At 32.8% G+C, this 17,551-nt stretch overlaps 4 protein-coding genes across 13 annotated transcripts; 2 read left to right on the top strand and 2 right to left on the bottom strand.

The window, feature by feature from the left end:
- The first annotated feature begins 133 nt into the window (after positions 1–133).
- On the top strand, positions 134–6,353 carry LOC138934564 (galactoside alpha-(1,2)-fucosyltransferase 2). Of its 2 annotated transcripts, none has more exons than XM_070298459.1 (3): positions 134–515; positions 3,018–3,732; positions 3,951–6,353. In XM_070298459.1, exons 2-3 carry the CDS (start codon positions 3,254–3,256, stop codon positions 4,489–4,491), a joined length of 1,020 nt encoding a protein of 339 aa, XP_070154560.1. In that variant the 5' UTR covers positions 134–515; positions 3,018–3,253; the 3' UTR covers positions 4,492–6,353. The 2 variants fall into 2 exon arrangements, with proteins under 2 accessions (XP_070154560.1, XP_070154561.1); XM_070298460.1 differs by lacking the exon at positions 134–515 and adding an exon at positions 538–618.
- Positions 4,867–9,016, bottom strand: Gas8 (Growth arrest specific protein 8). Its single transcript, XM_070298450.1, has 8 exons — positions 8,806–9,016; positions 8,284–8,501; positions 7,953–8,214; positions 7,601–7,861; positions 7,335–7,502; positions 7,164–7,250; positions 6,874–7,083; positions 4,867–6,796 (listed from the first exon to the last, which is right to left on the bottom strand). The coding sequence occupies exons 1-8, from the start codon at positions 8,806–8,808 to the stop codon at positions 6,581–6,583; spliced, it is 1,425 nt and encodes a 474-aa protein (XP_070154551.1). The 5' UTR covers positions 8,809–9,016; the 3' UTR covers positions 4,867–6,580.
- A 369-nt stretch (positions 9,017–9,385) lies between these two features.
- Positions 9,386–14,100, bottom strand: Fbl (pantothenate kinase 3 fbl). 7 transcript variants are annotated; one of them, XR_011447151.1, is made up of 11 exons: positions 13,947–14,100; positions 12,573–12,744; positions 11,865–12,043; positions 11,586–11,759; positions 11,344–11,511; positions 11,183–11,259; positions 10,900–11,076; positions 10,676–10,811; positions 10,480–10,593; positions 10,282–10,410; positions 9,386–9,620 (listed from the first exon to the last, which is right to left on the bottom strand). XR_011447151.1 is itself a non-coding variant. In XM_070298451.1 (10 exons), the coding sequence occupies exons 2-10, from the start codon at positions 12,694–12,696 to the stop codon at positions 10,357–10,359; spliced, it is 1,203 nt and encodes a 400-aa protein (XP_070154552.1). In that variant the 5' UTR covers positions 12,697–12,744; positions 13,947–14,100; the 3' UTR covers positions 9,632–10,356. The 7 variants fall into 7 exon arrangements, 6 of the variants coding, with proteins under 6 accessions (XP_070154552.1, XP_070154558.1, XP_070154557.1 ...); XM_070298451.1 differs by lacking the exon at positions 9,386–9,620 and having other exon boundaries at positions 9,632–10,410; XM_070298457.1 differs by lacking the exon at positions 9,386–9,620 and having other exon boundaries at positions 9,632–10,410; positions 12,588–12,744.
- Positions 13,773–17,235, top strand: LOC138934567 (U3 small nucleolar ribonucleoprotein protein IMP3). 3 transcript variants are annotated; one of them, XM_070298464.1, is made up of 5 exons: positions 13,773–14,193; positions 16,242–16,405; positions 16,492–16,806; positions 16,889–16,961; positions 17,052–17,235. In XM_070298464.1, exons 1-5 carry the CDS (start codon positions 14,179–14,181, stop codon positions 17,073–17,075), a joined length of 591 nt encoding a protein of 196 aa, XP_070154565.1. In that variant the 5' UTR covers positions 13,773–14,178; the 3' UTR covers positions 17,076–17,235. The 3 variants fall into 3 exon arrangements, with proteins under 3 accessions (XP_070154565.1, XP_070154567.1, XP_070154566.1); XM_070298466.1 differs by lacking the exon at positions 13,773–14,193 and adding an exon at positions 15,766–15,994; XM_070298465.1 differs by lacking the exon at positions 13,773–14,193 and adding an exon at positions 15,766–16,011.
- Positions 17,236–17,551: the final 316 nt, after the last annotated feature.

Raw genomic sequence — 17,551 nt, 5'->3', positions numbered from 1 at the left:
TGAAACTTTGACAGCATGATTTGACAGCTACTACACACGTTACACTCGATATCGAACGATTATATCGAGCGACAGAGGGCGACGAAGCGCCGATTCGAGACGGCGCCAAGGGAAATTAAAAATCTATACGTAACGCGCCGGTTGTGGGTGAATGACGTCACAGCCCCGAGACAACATCTCCCCGAGAGAGAGGATGGCGGCTCATCCCCGTCCGAGCGGACGGACAGCGCACGGGAATATCCGGGAACGTCGTCGCTTCGTAGAAGAGGACGACTAGAAGCCCGAGGGTGTAACGTAAAGATCGCAACGTGAACGAGACGACGCTGTCCCCGGGAAAGAGAGAGAGAGAGAGAGAGAGAGCGAAGCCCGTGGCGGAGAACAAGGACGGCGACGGCCAGGGTGCAACAAGCGTCCGCGGACGTCACGCCGGGCAAACATGAGTGAGCTAAACCAGCGGCTGATCGCGAGGCTCGACCTGTGCGTCGCGAATCGCACAGTTGAGTTCGCCGGAACGGGTGAGTGAGACTCCATTTATTGTTAGAAGGTTAGCGTTAGAGAGGGTGTCGAGGGTGGACGAGAGTCGTGAATTCGTTGAGCTCGATCTTCGACAGTGAGAGGGTAAGGGCTTCGAAATAACGGGATAGAAAAAAACGTCTTCGCGAAATCGTCGAATAATACGGATTTAATCTCTTATCAATTGCTGTTTTTATAAATTATATAAATTCAATTACGCGATGAAAAAATTTACTTGACCAAATAAACCAGCGACGTCGCGATCAGAGAGCGTTCAATTTTCGCGACGCGATAATATTGGAATAAATTGAATAATTGATGTTATTGAATACGCGAGTGTATTTCAGAGATTTTCTCTCTCGTCTCGTAAAAATCTCTATTTTATAAGATTCATCTTGACACACCGCGTTCGATGTTAATAATTGAAAGAATGTATGTCACGCGCCTAACTTTCTTCCTGCGACGCAATAACTGACTGAAACACGTATCTGTATACATAGGTATGGGCATGTTTGCAATAGGTTTTCCGCGAGATGCGATAAGAAGAAATAGCGGAAAAATTGCGTCTTTCATTGTTTCGCATATTTAGAAATCGCGAAGAATTTCTCGAGAGGAGAACACAGTGTATATATAACTATATATTTTTACGCAGGAATCTCGCGTACAAACTCGATTAAATTCTGCGAATGTAATTCGCGCGAAAAGTCTTTTTCTACTATTATTATCGATTTATAAATTGCACAGAGTTGTTTACGTCTCGCGTCGCGTATTTCGTAGTTTGTTTTTTTTTTGTCGAGCTTGAAATTTTAAATTTTCCACGTGTCGATAAGAAGTTAGGTCGGCGAATATGACAGCGTACATTATTATAGTGTAATAATGTGTGCTATTTTTCAAAACTTTTTTAAATATCGCCTTCGCGTGGGGGGGGGGAGGGAGGAGGGGGTGCGAAGGATGAGAATATTCCGCGAAACGAGTATCGCGTGATAAAGAGTTTCGTGCTCTGCGAAGTATCCCTCCCCGGATCCTCCAATTTCCATATACTCTATTAATTAAGCATTTACTAACATTGTTCGAATATAGCTTTGACTTGATGAGGAAGAAGAATTTTTCTTTGCGCCATTTTTCAGATATGCGATAATGAACTTCGCGTTGATCGTCACATAATTAAGGTTTATAATTTTGATTTGTCAGGGTTGAAAATCGCGCTCTCGAACGAATTTATATCACTAACGATGACAATTTATTTTTTTAATATTTTGTTCGATTACACACGGCTGGGCGCGTTGTAACTTTTTTATATATCCGCTAAAAGTGCTGCTTGCGTGCAATTTTAATCAAGCTTTATATAGCGACGATAATGGTTAACCATGTCCTTTTTTAATTATCTAAAAGTTAAGGAGCAGTTTTTATATCGTTTTATCTAACACAAATTAAACTGTTTTAAGCTCTATTCTTTACACGGAGAAACTCTAGAAAAATTCATGCATACATTGATCGAGTAAAAAATCTAGCCAAAAAATATTTCAGAATAAAATATATAAATTAGAGTATAATCATAATGATAGAATATTAGGTTGAAATCTAAATTAAATTCTTATAAAAATTTCTTACATATTTGTTGGGAGAAATGTTTTCTCTTAAAATAAAAAGAATCGAGATACTTAAACACTCGTATCACTTAAAAATCGATCTTGATATTCTTTTATCTTTACGTTACTCTGTCTTATATTTCTTTATTACGTATGATTATTATACGATTGCAATCTTAAAATTAACGACAACACGTAGTATTCGATATATAAAGAGCATTCTTAAAGGGGCGAATGCAATTACGAAAAACCATATTGGAATTCTATTATATAATTTTATCTTTTTATATTCCTTTTTCTCAACATCTTTTTTCGTAGCAAATAATTTTTCTTTTATCTTTATTCTTATATATTTGGCTACATTTTAAATGCCTTGTGCGAGTTAGTTTCTTCTGAATTTTAATTTGAATAAAATCAACTTTTTGGCAATTCCGATTGTGACTTCTGATGAAATTACAATTTTTTTAAACCAACCGATCAAATTATAATTTAATATTATTTATTTCTAAATAAATTTAAACGATGATAGAGATAAAATAGAAAAATAAATAATAATATTCGGATCAGCAGTTTTCAAAAAGATACACAAAGATTGAAAAATATAGCTTTATAGGAAAGCATTTTAAAAGTTTTGATGTTGACTTTTATATGTTTAATATTTATTTGAAGCCTTCAGACATGTACAGAAACAATTTTATACAGCTCAAGATATTTAAAGAAAACTATCTGTTTCCAAAAAAAAAAAAAAAAAAAAATGATACTTCAGTTTTTTCAGTGCACTCGCCCCTTAAAACGATGTACGCTTCAATATCCACGAGAGATTTCAAATCACCTTAAATGCACGATAAACACGCTCCTATGATATCGCTCGCATTTCTTGTGTCGCTCATTAATCGCTCATTTATCGTTGTCAAGATGTACGTCGGAAAGCAAAGGACATGGCACACCTGTAGATACGAAATGCCGGACTAGCGTACGCGCGAGAGAGCGAGTGGCCGATCAGTAGTGGCACAGCAAGCGAGAAGGCAGAGCAGAGTAGTGAAGAGAAAGAGTAGAGACCAAGTACGTAGAGAGAGATTCTCCCTAAAATAAAAAAAAAAATAAAAAAAAATAATTGTGTGGCACAAAAATCTCGCGGAGAAAGAGAGAGAATGAGTCACGCTCAACAACATGTGCTTGCGAGCGCGATAGTACTCGCGCTGTTAGTGGTATTCGGCATCCACGTCTTCCTGTTTCCCATGTATGACACGTCGTCCCCGCCGGCGCGACACACGAAGATCTCCGTATACGAGCAGGCGCTCTGTCGTACAACCCTGAAGACGTCCAATGTCCGAACAACGGCGCCCGAATGGCGCAACAATCCCTGCCCTAAGTACGGTATAGTCTCGGCGGTACAGGGTGGAAGACTCGGCAATCAGATCTGGGAGTACGCGTCCGTGTGGGCGACCGCTCGTAGAACCGGCCTGGAGCCGTTTATGCCGCGCTGCATCCTCAAGACCCTGGAGGAGCATTTCGAGAACCTCAGCATCCCGCCGCTCAGCTACATTGGCAGATGCACCTTAGACGTCGGGCAAGTAGTCAACTCGCTCAGTCAATGGAACAGCACAGAGCAGAACATCATTATACCCAGGTTAGCCTCGTTAGAGAGATTTTAAATGTCACAAATTGACTATAAAATCAGATTAGATTAAACTAATTATCGCTGGTATATATTGGCGCAGGGAAAATGTAACTAGAACAAATATTAGTATAGAATAGAATGAAATGAATTTAACTCTTGTTACGTTTTAATTATCATATATAAATTTGTGAATAAAAATGAAAGATAAATATACACTCTTGTATTAGACATGCGGCTTATTGGTCCTTGATACTGGTCTGGCTGGACGACGTACGACGGGAGTTCACGTTCAAGCCGAGTCTGAGGATCTACGCGGAGAAAGTATTGAGACGCGTGGCGGAGAAGTTCAATCTGTCTTCGCCAACTTACGTCAGTGTACACGTGCGTCGAACCGATTACGTAGATTATCTTTGGCAGAAGCTGAAAACGCGGCCCGCACCGGTAAGTTACTATCTGTCGGCGATGGATTATTTCGCCGGCAGGTACGGCAATGTTGTCTTCGTAGTGACGAGCGATAATATTGCCTGGTGCAAGTATAACTTGCGTAGCAAACGCCACAAAATCAGTTTTGTGTCGGATAACGATGGCAAGGGCCCGGGCAAGGATCTGGCGGTCTTATCCGCGTGCAATCACAGCATAATAGATTACGGCACTTATGGCTCGTTCGGGGCCATTTTGGCCGCCGGTGAAACTATAGTTTACAATGTAACAACATACTTTTCTACGCTGATCGCCGATGTTCTACCAAATTGGAGGATAATGAGTTGAACAACTTGAAAATCAAAGCTTTCGAGCATAAACAGAGAACATATTTACGTTGCATCATATATATACATTTTTTACATAATTGCATAATTTTCTCAAAAAGCGACATGTATATTATTTTGGGAAATTTTTAATTAATTTATATTATATAAAAGAAAATTTTCTAAAAATCTATTATACTCGTATCTCTCTTTCATTATCCAAATTTGCAATTCAATGTTTAATTACTTTATAAATTTTTATCAGATCGGAAATATTGCTCTACATGAAAAATCATCGTATATTATTTAGTTTTGCTATCTATGCAAATATGGTAATTAATATAAACTACATGAAAGTGTATATCTTGCCTTTCTGCCGCCTAGATAATATGTATTATAGTATATTCATCTTTTCTTTTTATTTATCATACAAATGCATAAACATCTTGTCAGTAGTAAAATTCAATGAAAGTGTATGTTGCTACATTACATTAAATTTTATAAATGTAAATGCATCAAAATGCGCTTAGTATTACGCGCATACATATATATTACGCTCTTATTTAAATTAAGTGTGCGCGCACGAACTAGAAATCGATACACCTGTAAATGTAGCGAGCGAGGAAACTTTTCAAGGAACTCGCGAGGAAAAGGTTTACAATGGAACAATGGACCACTAATATCTAAAATTAAAACAGATGCTTATTTTTTCTACGATTCCGATACAAACTCGATACGGCCGTAAAAATTTAATGAAAAGAAAACAAAAAAATAGCGTAGAGAGATATCGGCTATCCTTTTCGAATAAAGTGGCGATCAAGAGAGCCTAATATATTAAAAAAAGAAACATGCGTATGGATAAATTCTACATTTGTGCAGAGGACTGTATCTGATTGATTCCTTAACTTTGACGTGAGATCTTTCCCGAAAACTGGATTTCCTGATATCATTTCATAATTTATATCGTTTTCTATAACATATAGCCTAGTATCATAGAATTTCAGATTGATTGTGTTTATACGTTTCAATGTCTATTTCATATCGTAGCGAACGTGCAATATAAATACTTCACGAAACCGATATATATTGACAACCATCTATATAAGTCTTATAATGTACAATGATTTCAACTGTGATTCTATTTCTTATTGTGCCAAAATTCTTAATATACACATAAATATACACACACACACACACACACACACACACACACACACACACACACACACACACACACACACACATCTATATATGTATTATAAAATTATATCTATACAAGCCGTTGTATAATATTTACAAATCTGTGAATAAATGATAAATTATTTCTTCACTTAACCGTTAAGTATTACAAAGAGAAAAAAAGTTTACAGACTAGCAGTGCGCGAAATACTTTGCGGACGGGGAAAAATATTTTACATATAAAACCAGTGTTTGAAATTTATTATAACCATGTGACCTGATGTATCTGACCTATAATGTTTTACAAGTTAGATTAGTCAGTGTATCTAATATCTATATGTTATCTATATATGGATGTATCTTCAATGTATTTGTTGCCTGCCAGTTGTTAGATATCTGACAAAATGTTGAAGCGCGAAAAAGAAATTGTGCTATTAGTAATAGAATCATAATAAAAAAATGAACCGCGAATAAGATTTTTCTTTCAGCCAATACTAACTGTGAGCAAAAAAAATGCGATTACAAGCAAAAAGATAAATATGTATCTGATGATAAAAATATAAATAATTACTGAGACTATACAACTTCCAGGCATCGGTACGATCTACTTTGTACATTCTCTGTGATAATTTTATGTAATTTTTGGAAACACGCGTAAGCTGAAAATGTATTCGTTTTACAAAATAAAAATACTCTGTGTCAAAATTGTATGTATTAATTATATTAAAAATTATATGTTTCGGTGTTTCTTTCAATAAGAGAGGTATCGCTACATTCACATCAATTCGCATATTATTGACCATTCTGTATAGCATCAAACTTATCAAAAATGCTCATAAAAACAGTAATAAAATACGCTGCAATTTTCTCAGGCAAGGACATATAAAGTTGCCACAAAAATTGATTATATATAAATAATTATAAAATGTGTATTACTGATTCACAGTAACAAAACTCGTTGGACCTAGGCCTAATTTCGCACCGGCTATCCTCATTCTCAGAGGCTGAAATCCAAGTTCAGCTTTGGGAATTCCATATTCTTGCAATTTACTCTCATAAGTCGCTAATAAGTCATCGTGTGCTTTGCAAACTTTCACCAATTCATATTGCAGATCTTGTATTGCAGTATTTTTTCTATTAAGCATATCCTACGAGGAGAGGAAATAATATAATACAATCTTATGCGTTTCAAATAGATCGTAATGAGATCATGTTTAATGCATACCTCTAATTTTTTATTCGCATTGATTACCGCCGCAGGATCTAATTGAGCTGCGGCCAATACTTCGCTGATCTGCGCTTCTCGTTGCTCCAGTAACTCCGATAACTTTTCTAATTTTTTCTCCAAGAGAACATTCTTCAAACCCGTTTTCTGTTGCAATTCGAAAATAGCCGAGACAAATCTAGAATGTAACTCGTCTCTCTCGGATTGACACTAAAACGGACAAAATAATAATAAAAAGATTTCCGTTCATGTATTAAAGCTCTCTTTATGCTTATATATTACTATTTTACCTTTTCAAAACGCAGTTCAAGCACTTCATTTTCCCATTTTAAATTTTCTAGATCCTTCGCCACTGTAGACAATCTCCGTTTCGTATTCTGAAAATATCGTTAACTTAATTTAAATACTTCCGTTTGTAATAAAATCGTTGTACAACAAAGATACATTTCAGATATACTAACAGCTAGAATTTGTTTATCTTTCTCATAATTTGTAAGCTGACGATTAAGCTCGGAAGATGTTTCTTGCAAAGATTTTAAATCAGCCGAATATTTTTTATTCTCCATTGTCAATTCTCGCACTTGCTTTTTCATACGTTCTTCGTTATTTCTCATCGCTTCCATTTGTTCCTGTTAAAACATTTGCAACGTGTTAATTGAAAATCTTTTCAGATCATTTCCTCTTTGCAATTGTGAGATTTAAATACAACAGAGATAACAGACTTCACCTTCATGCTTTTAATTAACGATAAATTATTGAGAGTGATATCATTGTAATAATTTTTCATCTCGGCAAACGCATTCTCGTGATTTTTTATCAAATTCGCAATTTGCGCGTTCTTTCTCTCCTCCACTTCTGTAATTTCCATTCGATGCTTCAATGTTGAAGACTCGTATTGACCGGTTAATTTCTGTTCGTATTTTTGCTCCAATTCTATCGCTTCAGATTCGAATTTTTTCATCATGTTATTCATTTCCTCCGAATGGTGCTGCATTTTATATGTATACAAAAAACAGAGATTTTTTAAATTAAAATTCGATATATAATTTTCGGCGAATTGTGTTACACGTATATCTTACCATCTTCAACGCTCGTATCTCATTCATATACGCCAATTCCTGTTCCTTCTGCGTTTTCTTGAGTTGCGTTTTGTCTTTAATAAGCTCGTCCTCTTGCGCAACGTGATCGTCTTGCGCCAATTTGAGAGCAACTAGATGCTCGGCTTTACTTTCGGACAAATTAGTCTGATGTTCGTACATCAAATGTTTCACTTTCTGCTTGTATAACTTAAGTTCGGCCTCGTGCTTCTCTGCCAATTCCTCTTTCTCGCGTTCTTTATTTCTATACGCAAATTATGCAAATACATTTATATTATATTGGAAAGAGCATGGATAATCAAGTTAAAGATACCTGACTGTAGCGCGCGCTTCATCCAGCTGATGTCTTGTAATTTCCCAAAAAGTTCGCAATTTATCTCTCTCTAATTGAAAGAAATTTCTTTCCTCTCGTTCACGTTCCATTTCTTCTAATATTTTATGAGCATATATTTCCAATTGCTCTCTATTCATTTTCGTTGTATCCACTCCATCGACATTTTCCATTGTTTTCCCTTTCGCCTTTTTGGGACCCTTTTCGTTATGTAATTTTTATATATAAGAAATATATTAAATTATAAAAAATTATAAAAGTAAGAAAAGAATTCTACATTATTATATCATAATTTTTATATTTTTATCTTCATTAGCAATAATAGATTTAAAAAAACTGTTATTATAATATACATGTAAAAGTATATAAAAATATTTATAATAAAGAATAAAGATAAGTAGTAATACTGATAAAAAAGCAAAATTGATATAAGAGTTAATATATATATACATATATATATATATATATATTAAAAAGTAAATATATAAAATTAATAAAACTTACCATTTTATCGATAAGAAGCGCGTAGAAAGATTATTTTATACGATATCTCTTCAAAGATTATAGCAAAATGTAACACGAACAACAACAACAATAATAATAATAATAATAATAATACTGTCAAGTCTATAAGTCTCACGTCAGCTGGCCTAGGTCTATACAACTCGGTTAGCATGACATTTTAGAATGGAACTGTTTTGTAAGATCGTTACTAAGCAACCATGTCTATGCGTATGCATTTATATGGACCTTATATATTGTATATGCAGATTTTTTTATTTTCGATGAGACTATAATTTTCAAATAGAAAATGTATAAATGAGAGATATAGAAAGAGAGAGAGAGAGAATATATATAATGATATAATATAATACTATATAGGATGTCCGATAATTAATAATAATTAATAATCATTTCTATCATGAATATTTTATTCATTTATATATATACATATATATGTATAAAAATTTCTTTATATAAATAACATTTTATTTAGCAGAAATTAATTTATCTGGCATGCTTCCATAATACATTACATCAGAAACAAGCTTTATTTACAAAACATGCTTATATTATTTGTTCTATAAAAAGATATGGTGGTAGTATATCAAATTAATTGATAAATTTCCAATAATTATTTCAAATAATTAAAACAGAGGAATTAAATACATCATACAACTGTTCTGTTTTTCAATAATTTTCATTTATTTACATTATTCTATTACTTCTTAAAAACAAAATTTGACACTTTGGAGCATATCATTTCGTAATATCTGAAGGAAGCATGTGTATTCTGAATTACGAATCACGATATCTCGCTGTAACAATATAAACGATGTAAAAAATTCTTCATTTTCAGCTACTGCCAATCGCGCATATACGCGAATAATATTTGTTTAAAAATTGTAATCAATTAAAAGCTCATATTAAGAAATTTATCTTTCTAATAACGCGCAACATATCAACAATTAATGCATAAATATTTAGCATTACAATGATTTTATTCGCCGATTATGAAAGGTCGAGCACGCAAATGTAATAACGATTGCCATTACTTATATACATAAAAATCTGTGCATTTGTAGAAAAATTTGAAAATATAAATTATGAGGTAGAACTAGTCTATATACGGCATGTAACGAACATCGGGAGAAAAGCTAATCCTTAATTCCCTTTGGATTTGGTCCATTATCAATCCTGTCTACCGAGTCGTGCTGAATTTATACTCATAATCGAACAATTATATTGAAATAACTAACCTCTAACAGGAAAAAGAAATATATCCTGACATAATTATTTTTTTTACAGAAAAGTTATGATAATTATATGATATAATTTACTGATATATAATCACATTTTTTAAATATAGAGATTCTTTCGTCTCTAATAATAAACAATTGCTTCATATGTATACTCGTGCGAATAATTAAGCAGAAAATGTAATAAAAATAAATAGTTATGTTGAACAATTTTGCTCACTCGAAAAATTCTGCCGAGTTGGTTGTATGGAATGCTGTATGTCGCGTAATAATTATTCAACATTTTTCATTATGTTTAGCTCGATTCGCCATTAAATTGCAATAGACATCCCACAGCGCCAAAATAACCCTGAAATGACAAAGAGATACATGTACTTAACCGACTAACTTTTAAATTTTTAGGCTGTTGTGTTTTTACTTCATGTTCCAAAAACAGGGCCTTCAAGGTTCCTTCAGACCAATAATCCATAGCATAGGCCAATAATTTCATCGATATGGGATTTACCCTGAGAAAATTCCCAGCAAATACAACCTAAAAGCAAAAATTGTTATAAAATGCCATAAGAATGTATAAGAAATTATATATAACAGTGTACATGTATGTATATTATTACCCTCTCAATTTTTTCATTAACTGCGCACATGCGCGCGATGGAACCGATATTATTTGTGATAGTAACGAGCGTTGCACGCGCTAGATCTTTTTTCGTGACGGTATTTCTGCGGTCTGTGGAATTCATTTGCCCGAAACTAAAAATAAGGAACAGAAAATGGCGTTAAAAGTAAAATATTAGACTTGCCCTACTTGAAACGGCAATTAAGAATTGCGGTAAATTACCTGCTCGCAACTAGGTCTCCAGGAAGGCCGAAACGATCATAATCGCCGCCATATATATCTTTGATCAATTTATCTACTCTTGTGTTATCGCCGCCCGTCGCTAATTCTATCGCTTCTTCGAAGGTGTTACAACCGGTAAGTAAACAACATAATCCCAAAAATGTTCCGCCACCTAAACTACATAAAACAATTACATATTATATTGATATTGCTTAACAACGAATCTTGCCCCAACATGCAATGTACATATACAATACATGTTCAATATAATATATATATATACCTCGTTCCAGATATTCTTTTATAATTTTCTGGTCCATATACAGCTAATATGCTTACTCCAGAGCCTATATTAACAAGCTGTAAGATACAATTTTCAAAAATCATTCCTGTTGAGAATGAACACAAATGTACGCGTAAAAAAATATTTTCATGCATCCTTACCAAGAAAGGATATGGTTCAGAAAAATTGTAGGGTACTTTCTGACATTTACTGTCATCGGTGGGATTCGACCAATAATAGCATTCATGCGGATTCGTGGTTTCTATATAGAGCATTCCATGTATTAAACTATCTAATTCATCGAATTTTGCCAAATTCATGTTTACTTCCTGCCAAAGATATTTCAAAGTTATATAATTTATCAATAATAATTAGATAAATATCAAGATGTGTGATTCCGTACCTTTTTAAAATTATCCTCGAATTTAAAGGCACCACCACCTGTGGCACAAACAGTAGTCACAAGATTCGCCATGCCCTTTGATTTTGCTAATGCTAAAAAATTTCCCATTTCACTTGTAGGAAATCTAATGAAATGTAACGTTCCTTGTCTACCCCTGATGCGAACATTATTCATCTGAAATAATAGTTGAAACAATTAAAAAGAGAGAGAGAGAGAGGAACAGATTTATATAGATAGTAAATTATAGCAATTATAAATCAAATATTCAACAACACTGACTTGTAAATGCGTATCACGATGACCAGTTTTCCCATACGCCGAATTTTTAGTAAGATATCGACGAATATTTTTCAACGTCTCAACTTCTGTATTTGCCTCGTCTCTCGTTATGTCCTTTGGTTCAAAGTATACTAATTTACACAAGGTACCGCCTATATCCATTCCAAACCAAGGCATTGCTATAATATCAATGTCATTAATATTTCATTTATTGTAATTTGTGCAGGAATAAAATATGTTCAAAGATAGATATTTTCAAAAAGGCAATGATTACTAGCAATTTAAAAAGCACAATTTTACAAAAACTGGAAGAGATTTAATTTTTGGAAATGTGATTATTAATAAGCTTATCATGCAGAAAAGTTGTTGTGATGAAATATACAAAGGTATACACACAGAAAAAACTCGTCTAATTACAAATGTTTACTTGGGGATATTAAGCAAAATGAATATAACTCTGAGTGAATTTTTGTCACAAGCGTTACTTATTTTGTTATTTAGTTTAGTATGTGATCAATATCTTACTAATGTTATAAACTAATATGCTTGTGTATATACAATTCTAAATTAAGAAAATATTATAATTTTAAAACAATTGACATAATAATCGCAAGCATCAAGTCACTAGATATCATTTACAAACAATTTATCAGCCAATATAAATAATATATAATAAAAATTAAAAATTAGCAATCTAAGCACACATACAGTCCACTGACTCACAAGGAGATGAATGATTCCTCGCTTCTTTAGCCATGATCTTGCCAGTGGAATATCCGTTCGACTCCATGTTCTTTGGAGTTAAATTACTTTTATGATTTTGTGGACTCATCGCTCAGAGTTGAATATCATGAATTTTTTTTTATAAAAAACCTCTTTGCTGCAAGAAAAAAAATACATGGTTAAATTTAAAAAATATTGAAAAAGTATATAAGAATATAATATACATACATCAAATGATAAGATATCTCATATTTGATCTTATTGGAAATATACAAATATAATTTCTTTTTCTTTCTGTTAATACATAGACAAAAAGTCTTTTCAACTTTAAAATATTCAAAGACATTCATACGGAAAACTATTTTACCAATTCTGAATACAATTATCATCAAATATACAGGATCAAAGATCATCTTTTATTTATGCACATTGTCTGAAATATTTCTATATAAATTTACATAAATAATGTCACATACATACGATTGTATTATATGCATATTTTTAAATCTCCGCATTGCTTTAACTTATATGCTTTTATGGTGTCTTATTCGTGAAACCAAAATAAATTTAAATTTTGCTATATAGTTGTTTTTTGCTATATTTTACAATCAAAATAAGAAATTATATCATTCTTTGAAATATAAATTTGAAATTAACAGTATTTTAATGAATAATGTCTTTATCACACGATATATAAAAATACTGTCTGTGAAACTAGTGTAATATTTCTCAAATTAACAAGTATACAACTTTACTATGCCTTTCCAATGATAAGAACTTTATTGATAGTATATATATAAGATATATAAGAACTATTTTGATAGTATATGCACAATATATATATATATATATATAGAGAGAGAGAGAGAGAGAGAGAGAGAGAGAGAGAGAAAGGGAAGTCTTACTTTCTAATAAACATCCACCAGTTCACTATTTTTAAATAATAAGAAATGATAGAGAGAAATTCGAAGCGTTACGTTATATAAGTTGTAAGTTATAAATTGGCAATTAATTTTTTATTTCTATTATGACATCCTTTTGACGTGATAGTTTACATCACGATATTCCACTTATCATTCGCCAACACATCGCGAACACCAGCATACATCACACTTATATCGCGATGTAAAAATTATCGTTAGGAAATTTTGATCGAATCATACGACGACGTTGATGCATACAAACGCTCTGTCCTCGATCACGCGCGACTCATCGTCGTCGTCCTCGTCCTCGTCCTCGATGAGGGCGACGTCAAATGTCAGATATCGCGTCGATCGAGTAGCGTCGACGACGGAATATACGACGAAGAGCGACGGTGTCGTGACGTGATCTCCCACGCCAGGCCGGCGTGATACTTACTCATCGAATTTTCGGGCGAGCACCGGGAACCGCGCAAGTCAGCCAGGACCGTCTTCGACCCGACTGTTCCGACTGCTTCTGCTCTGCTCGCACTGCCCGACTGTTTGAGTCTCGGCACTCTCGGCACCGTGCACAACCGACGATTGTAGCCGCCAACTACAACAGTGCTGTATAAATTACATATGCACAAATTGTATGTAGTAGAGCGATAACTGTACAACGAACGGGATTCATGAAAAAGACGACGGTAACGCGATGAAACGCGTTGTACTCTGTCAGTTATACATATACCTGATAGCATAATATATTTCTTTAACTATTCTATTTAGCGTTAAATATACTATTTTGAAGATATTTCTTACAGAATTATTTATGAATCTTTTTAAGGTATTCTCAGATTAAAAGAATATTTCATAAATCTGTTCATAGAAACTGTATTTAGAAGGTCTCATTTTATTTGAAGTTCTATATGCAGATATGGTTTTTTTCACTTTATTCAAATATTCAATGGAAGATATTTATAGAATGCTTATAGAATAGGTTTGTGCTATTTGGGATACTATATTATGCGAAAAAACACGCAGTTTTCATTCATTTATTGCAATAAACTCGCTCAGATGCGTCAAAATTGCGATAAAATAAAATTTGAATTAAAATGCAAAAATATATCGTATGCAAGCGTTGATTATGCAATATGTACATTATTTCACTAAATAATTAACATGCCGAATTCGCGAATATTATTGATGGCTCATCATTTCTCTTTCTCCCTTTTTCTACGCATGTTTATCTTGTTGCGACATATATAATAGTATCACTTGTATTGTTAGTCTATTTATACCTCATACGACAACGTGGCCACGCACTATGACAGAAAATGACAGAAGAAATGACGCGGCGATCAGCTGATTATATTAACTCTGATTATATTAATTCTTCCCCTATTTTTTCTAGAAGCACAATGTCCGTTTTCTTTTAGACATTTTTCTCAATCTTTTCGTTCCTGTTTTTTCTATGTATTTTTATTTGTATTTACTTTTCTTATCATTGATGGGTTTTACTCTCTTATAATTATATTATATAGAGATTTCATTATTATACAGAGACTCCGCCTATTACCTATGCTCGAGCTCTTGTTATCATTCTTATCCTTCCGTCTTTTATTAACTTATGTAAAATTATATATTTCTTTCTAATTAAAAAAATTTTAATTATTCATATTTTATACACTTTTCCAATTAGATGTTATTCTAATAAACTATTGAATTCTACTTACAATTATTTTTATTTTATAATTGACAATCTATCGCATGTTGCGTCTATCACGTGCCAATCTAAATTAACACGTCACGTATTTAATTTTATCACTCTTTATCACTACTGAAATATCGCGCGAAAATTCTACAAGCCACAAAGTAGATACACGACTACTAGTCTATCAACTATCTCCTTTTACTGTAAGAAACTTTCCTGCTTATTTATTCTATTGCAACAGGATTATCTACCATGTTGAAATAGCTTTAAAAATTAAATAATTTTCAAACCATCATCAACATAATTTACAGGACTATCTTGTCGTATGATAACTTAAATGACATATTGACCAATATTATAGCATGGTGCTTCGTTCAGGAAACCGCTATTTAAAAAAAGCCATGTCTTGTTACTTTTACTGTCTTAAATACATTTATTGTAAATAAAATAAATATATATGAAAATTTTTTAAAATTTCAGTAGACAATAGGGGACGTAAAAATAAGTAATTATATTAACATCCTGGGGAAAAAAAATAAGAGATTAATTATAAAAAGAACAGATTGATTATCTTATTAATATATAATATTTGTTATCTTAATAGCTCTGACATCTTAAGATAATATTTTAAATATTTCTGTTTAAAACGCTCTTCGTTTCTCAATTCTGCTCATTAATGCAATAATTATATTCTGCTCAATTATAAATGGCTGCTCTGGCCATGACACGTAAAGGCCCCTGCACAATCGACCAATCACAGTCAAGCATTCGTACAATGTAGTAAACAAAAAAATGTTTGTGATTATAACTCGTAATTATTATCTTTTTTTCATATTCTAAATTGCACACAAACTAGTGCATTACTAGAAATGCAACACATAGCATGCAATATTTCTAATAATTTACTAGCACGCATTAGGGCTTGTTTCCACCGTTATTAAACTTGGTTCGAGAGCAAGTTATTAGTAGAACTAATTCAGATCGTGTGTATGCGTGATAGATTTTTCGAATGTAAATAAAGCTAGAATTGATTTTATACAGCACAAATTATTATACCGATCACTCACGATGGTGCGAAAATTAAAGTATCATGAACAAAAGCTGCTAAAGAAGGTAGATTTTTTATCGTGGCCAGCCGACAATAATCTTCACGAGGTTAAGATCTTAAAGCGATATTGTATTCAGAAAAGATCGGACTATACGGTGTAAGAGTGAGATGATTATTTTGTTTTAATATAATATAATATATAATATAACATTTAATATAATTTAAAAACTACTATAATCGTAGATACAACAAATTATCACGCGAGATACGGGAGTTAGGCAAAAAGATTAAGGAAGTCGAATCTGATCATCCTTTTCGCATAGAGCAGAGTGCCATGTTGCTGGAAAAGCTATACATGATGGGCCTGATATCGACCAAATGGGATTTGTCTCAAACTCAGAAAGTAACCGCCAGTTGCTTTTGTAGACGTAGACTTCCAGTTGTTATGGTACGCAACAAAATGAGCCAAACAATATCAATGGCAATAAAGTTGATAGAACAGGGTCATGTCAGAGTTGGAGTCGAAGTTATAAAGGATCCTGCATTTCTAGTAACAAGGTAACATTACTGTACTTCTTTTTCTCTCTCTTATATCGTATAAATGTATAGAATAAATAAAATCATTATATGTATTTGACAGAAATTTGGAAGACTTTGTTACATGGGTGGATACTTCTGCTATTAGGAAACACGTATTAGAATACAAGAATGAGGTGAGCATATCTTTAGTTTCTCATATTATATATGTTTCTTAATAAGTTAATTAATATATTAAATTACATTTATGTGTATTTGTTTTACAGAGGGACGATTTTGATTTGGCATAAGTTTACATGTTGATTGAATGTGTGCTTATGAAACTATATTTTTATAAACTAAAAAGAATATTGTTTATTGTAGATATTTAAATATTTATAATCAAATTCTCTTAACAAAAGATTGTCTTAGTTATTGTACCTCATTCAAATTATTATATATAGGCAGATTATTGGGGATATTGCTTTTAGTGTAAAATTCAATAGCAACAAATTTTATTCTTAGAGAAATTCTTTTTCGACACCACTTTTATTCATGATGCAAATAATTATATATATAATCACGTTTGAGATTATATTACATATTACATTAATGATTTTTTTTTATTCGCTAACCCGATTTATTTATATATATATATATTTGAACGTTATACACATATTTCTACATTTCATTCCGGGATTTCTACATGAAATAATAACCACGCGGATTCATTGTAATGAGATAAAATTTATTATTAAAAATCGTCGCCACCTTTCAGATTGTACGT

This window comes from Polyergus mexicanus, unplaced genomic scaffold (genome assembly GCF_030449975.1).
Source record: "Polyergus mexicanus isolate NDT 795.1 unplaced genomic scaffold, iyPolMexi1.0 SCAF_7, whole genome shotgun sequence".
NCBI classification, from domain to species: Eukaryota; Metazoa; Arthropoda; class Insecta; order Hymenoptera; family Formicidae; genus Polyergus; species Polyergus mexicanus.
This window is presented reverse-complemented; position numbering and strand designations above follow the sequence as displayed.

Coding starts and splice junctions, on each gene's coding strand:
- LOC138934567 (XM_070298464.1), top strand. Junction 16,406..16,491: donor AAAAGATCGGACTATACGGT/GTAAGAGTGAGA, acceptor CTATAATCGTAG/ATACAACAAATTATCACGCG. Junction 16,962..17,051: donor TATTAGAATACAAGAATGAG/GTGAGCATATCT, acceptor TTTGTTTTACAG/AGGGACGATTTTGATTTGGC.
- LOC138934564 (XM_070298459.1), top strand. CDS start 3,254: ATGAGTCACGCTCAACAACATGTGCTTGCGAGCGCGATAGTACTCGCG. Junction 3,733..3,950: donor CAGAACATCATTATACCCAG/GTTAGCCTCGTT, acceptor CTCTTGTATTAG/ACATGCGGCTTATTGGTCCT.
- Fbl (XM_070298451.1), bottom strand. CDS start 12,696: ATGAGTCCACAAAATCATAAAAGTAATTTAACTCCAAAGAACATGGAG. Junction 12,044..12,572: donor TCCTTGTGAGTCAGTGGACT/GTATGTGTGCTT, acceptor TTGATATTATAG/CAATGCCTTGGTTTGGAATG. Junction 10,812..10,899: donor GGAGACCTAGTTGCGAGCAG/GTAATTTACCGC, acceptor CCTTATTTTTAG/TTTCGGGCAAATGAATTCCA.
- Gas8 (XM_070298450.1), bottom strand. Junction 8,215..8,283: donor GAAGCGCGCGCTACAGTCAG/GTATCTTTAACT, acceptor ATTTGCGTATAG/AAATAAAGAACGCGAGAAAG. Junction 7,503..7,600: donor CGTTAATTAAAAGCATGAAG/GTGAAGTCTGTT, acceptor ATGTTTTAACAG/GAACAAATGGAAGCGATGAG.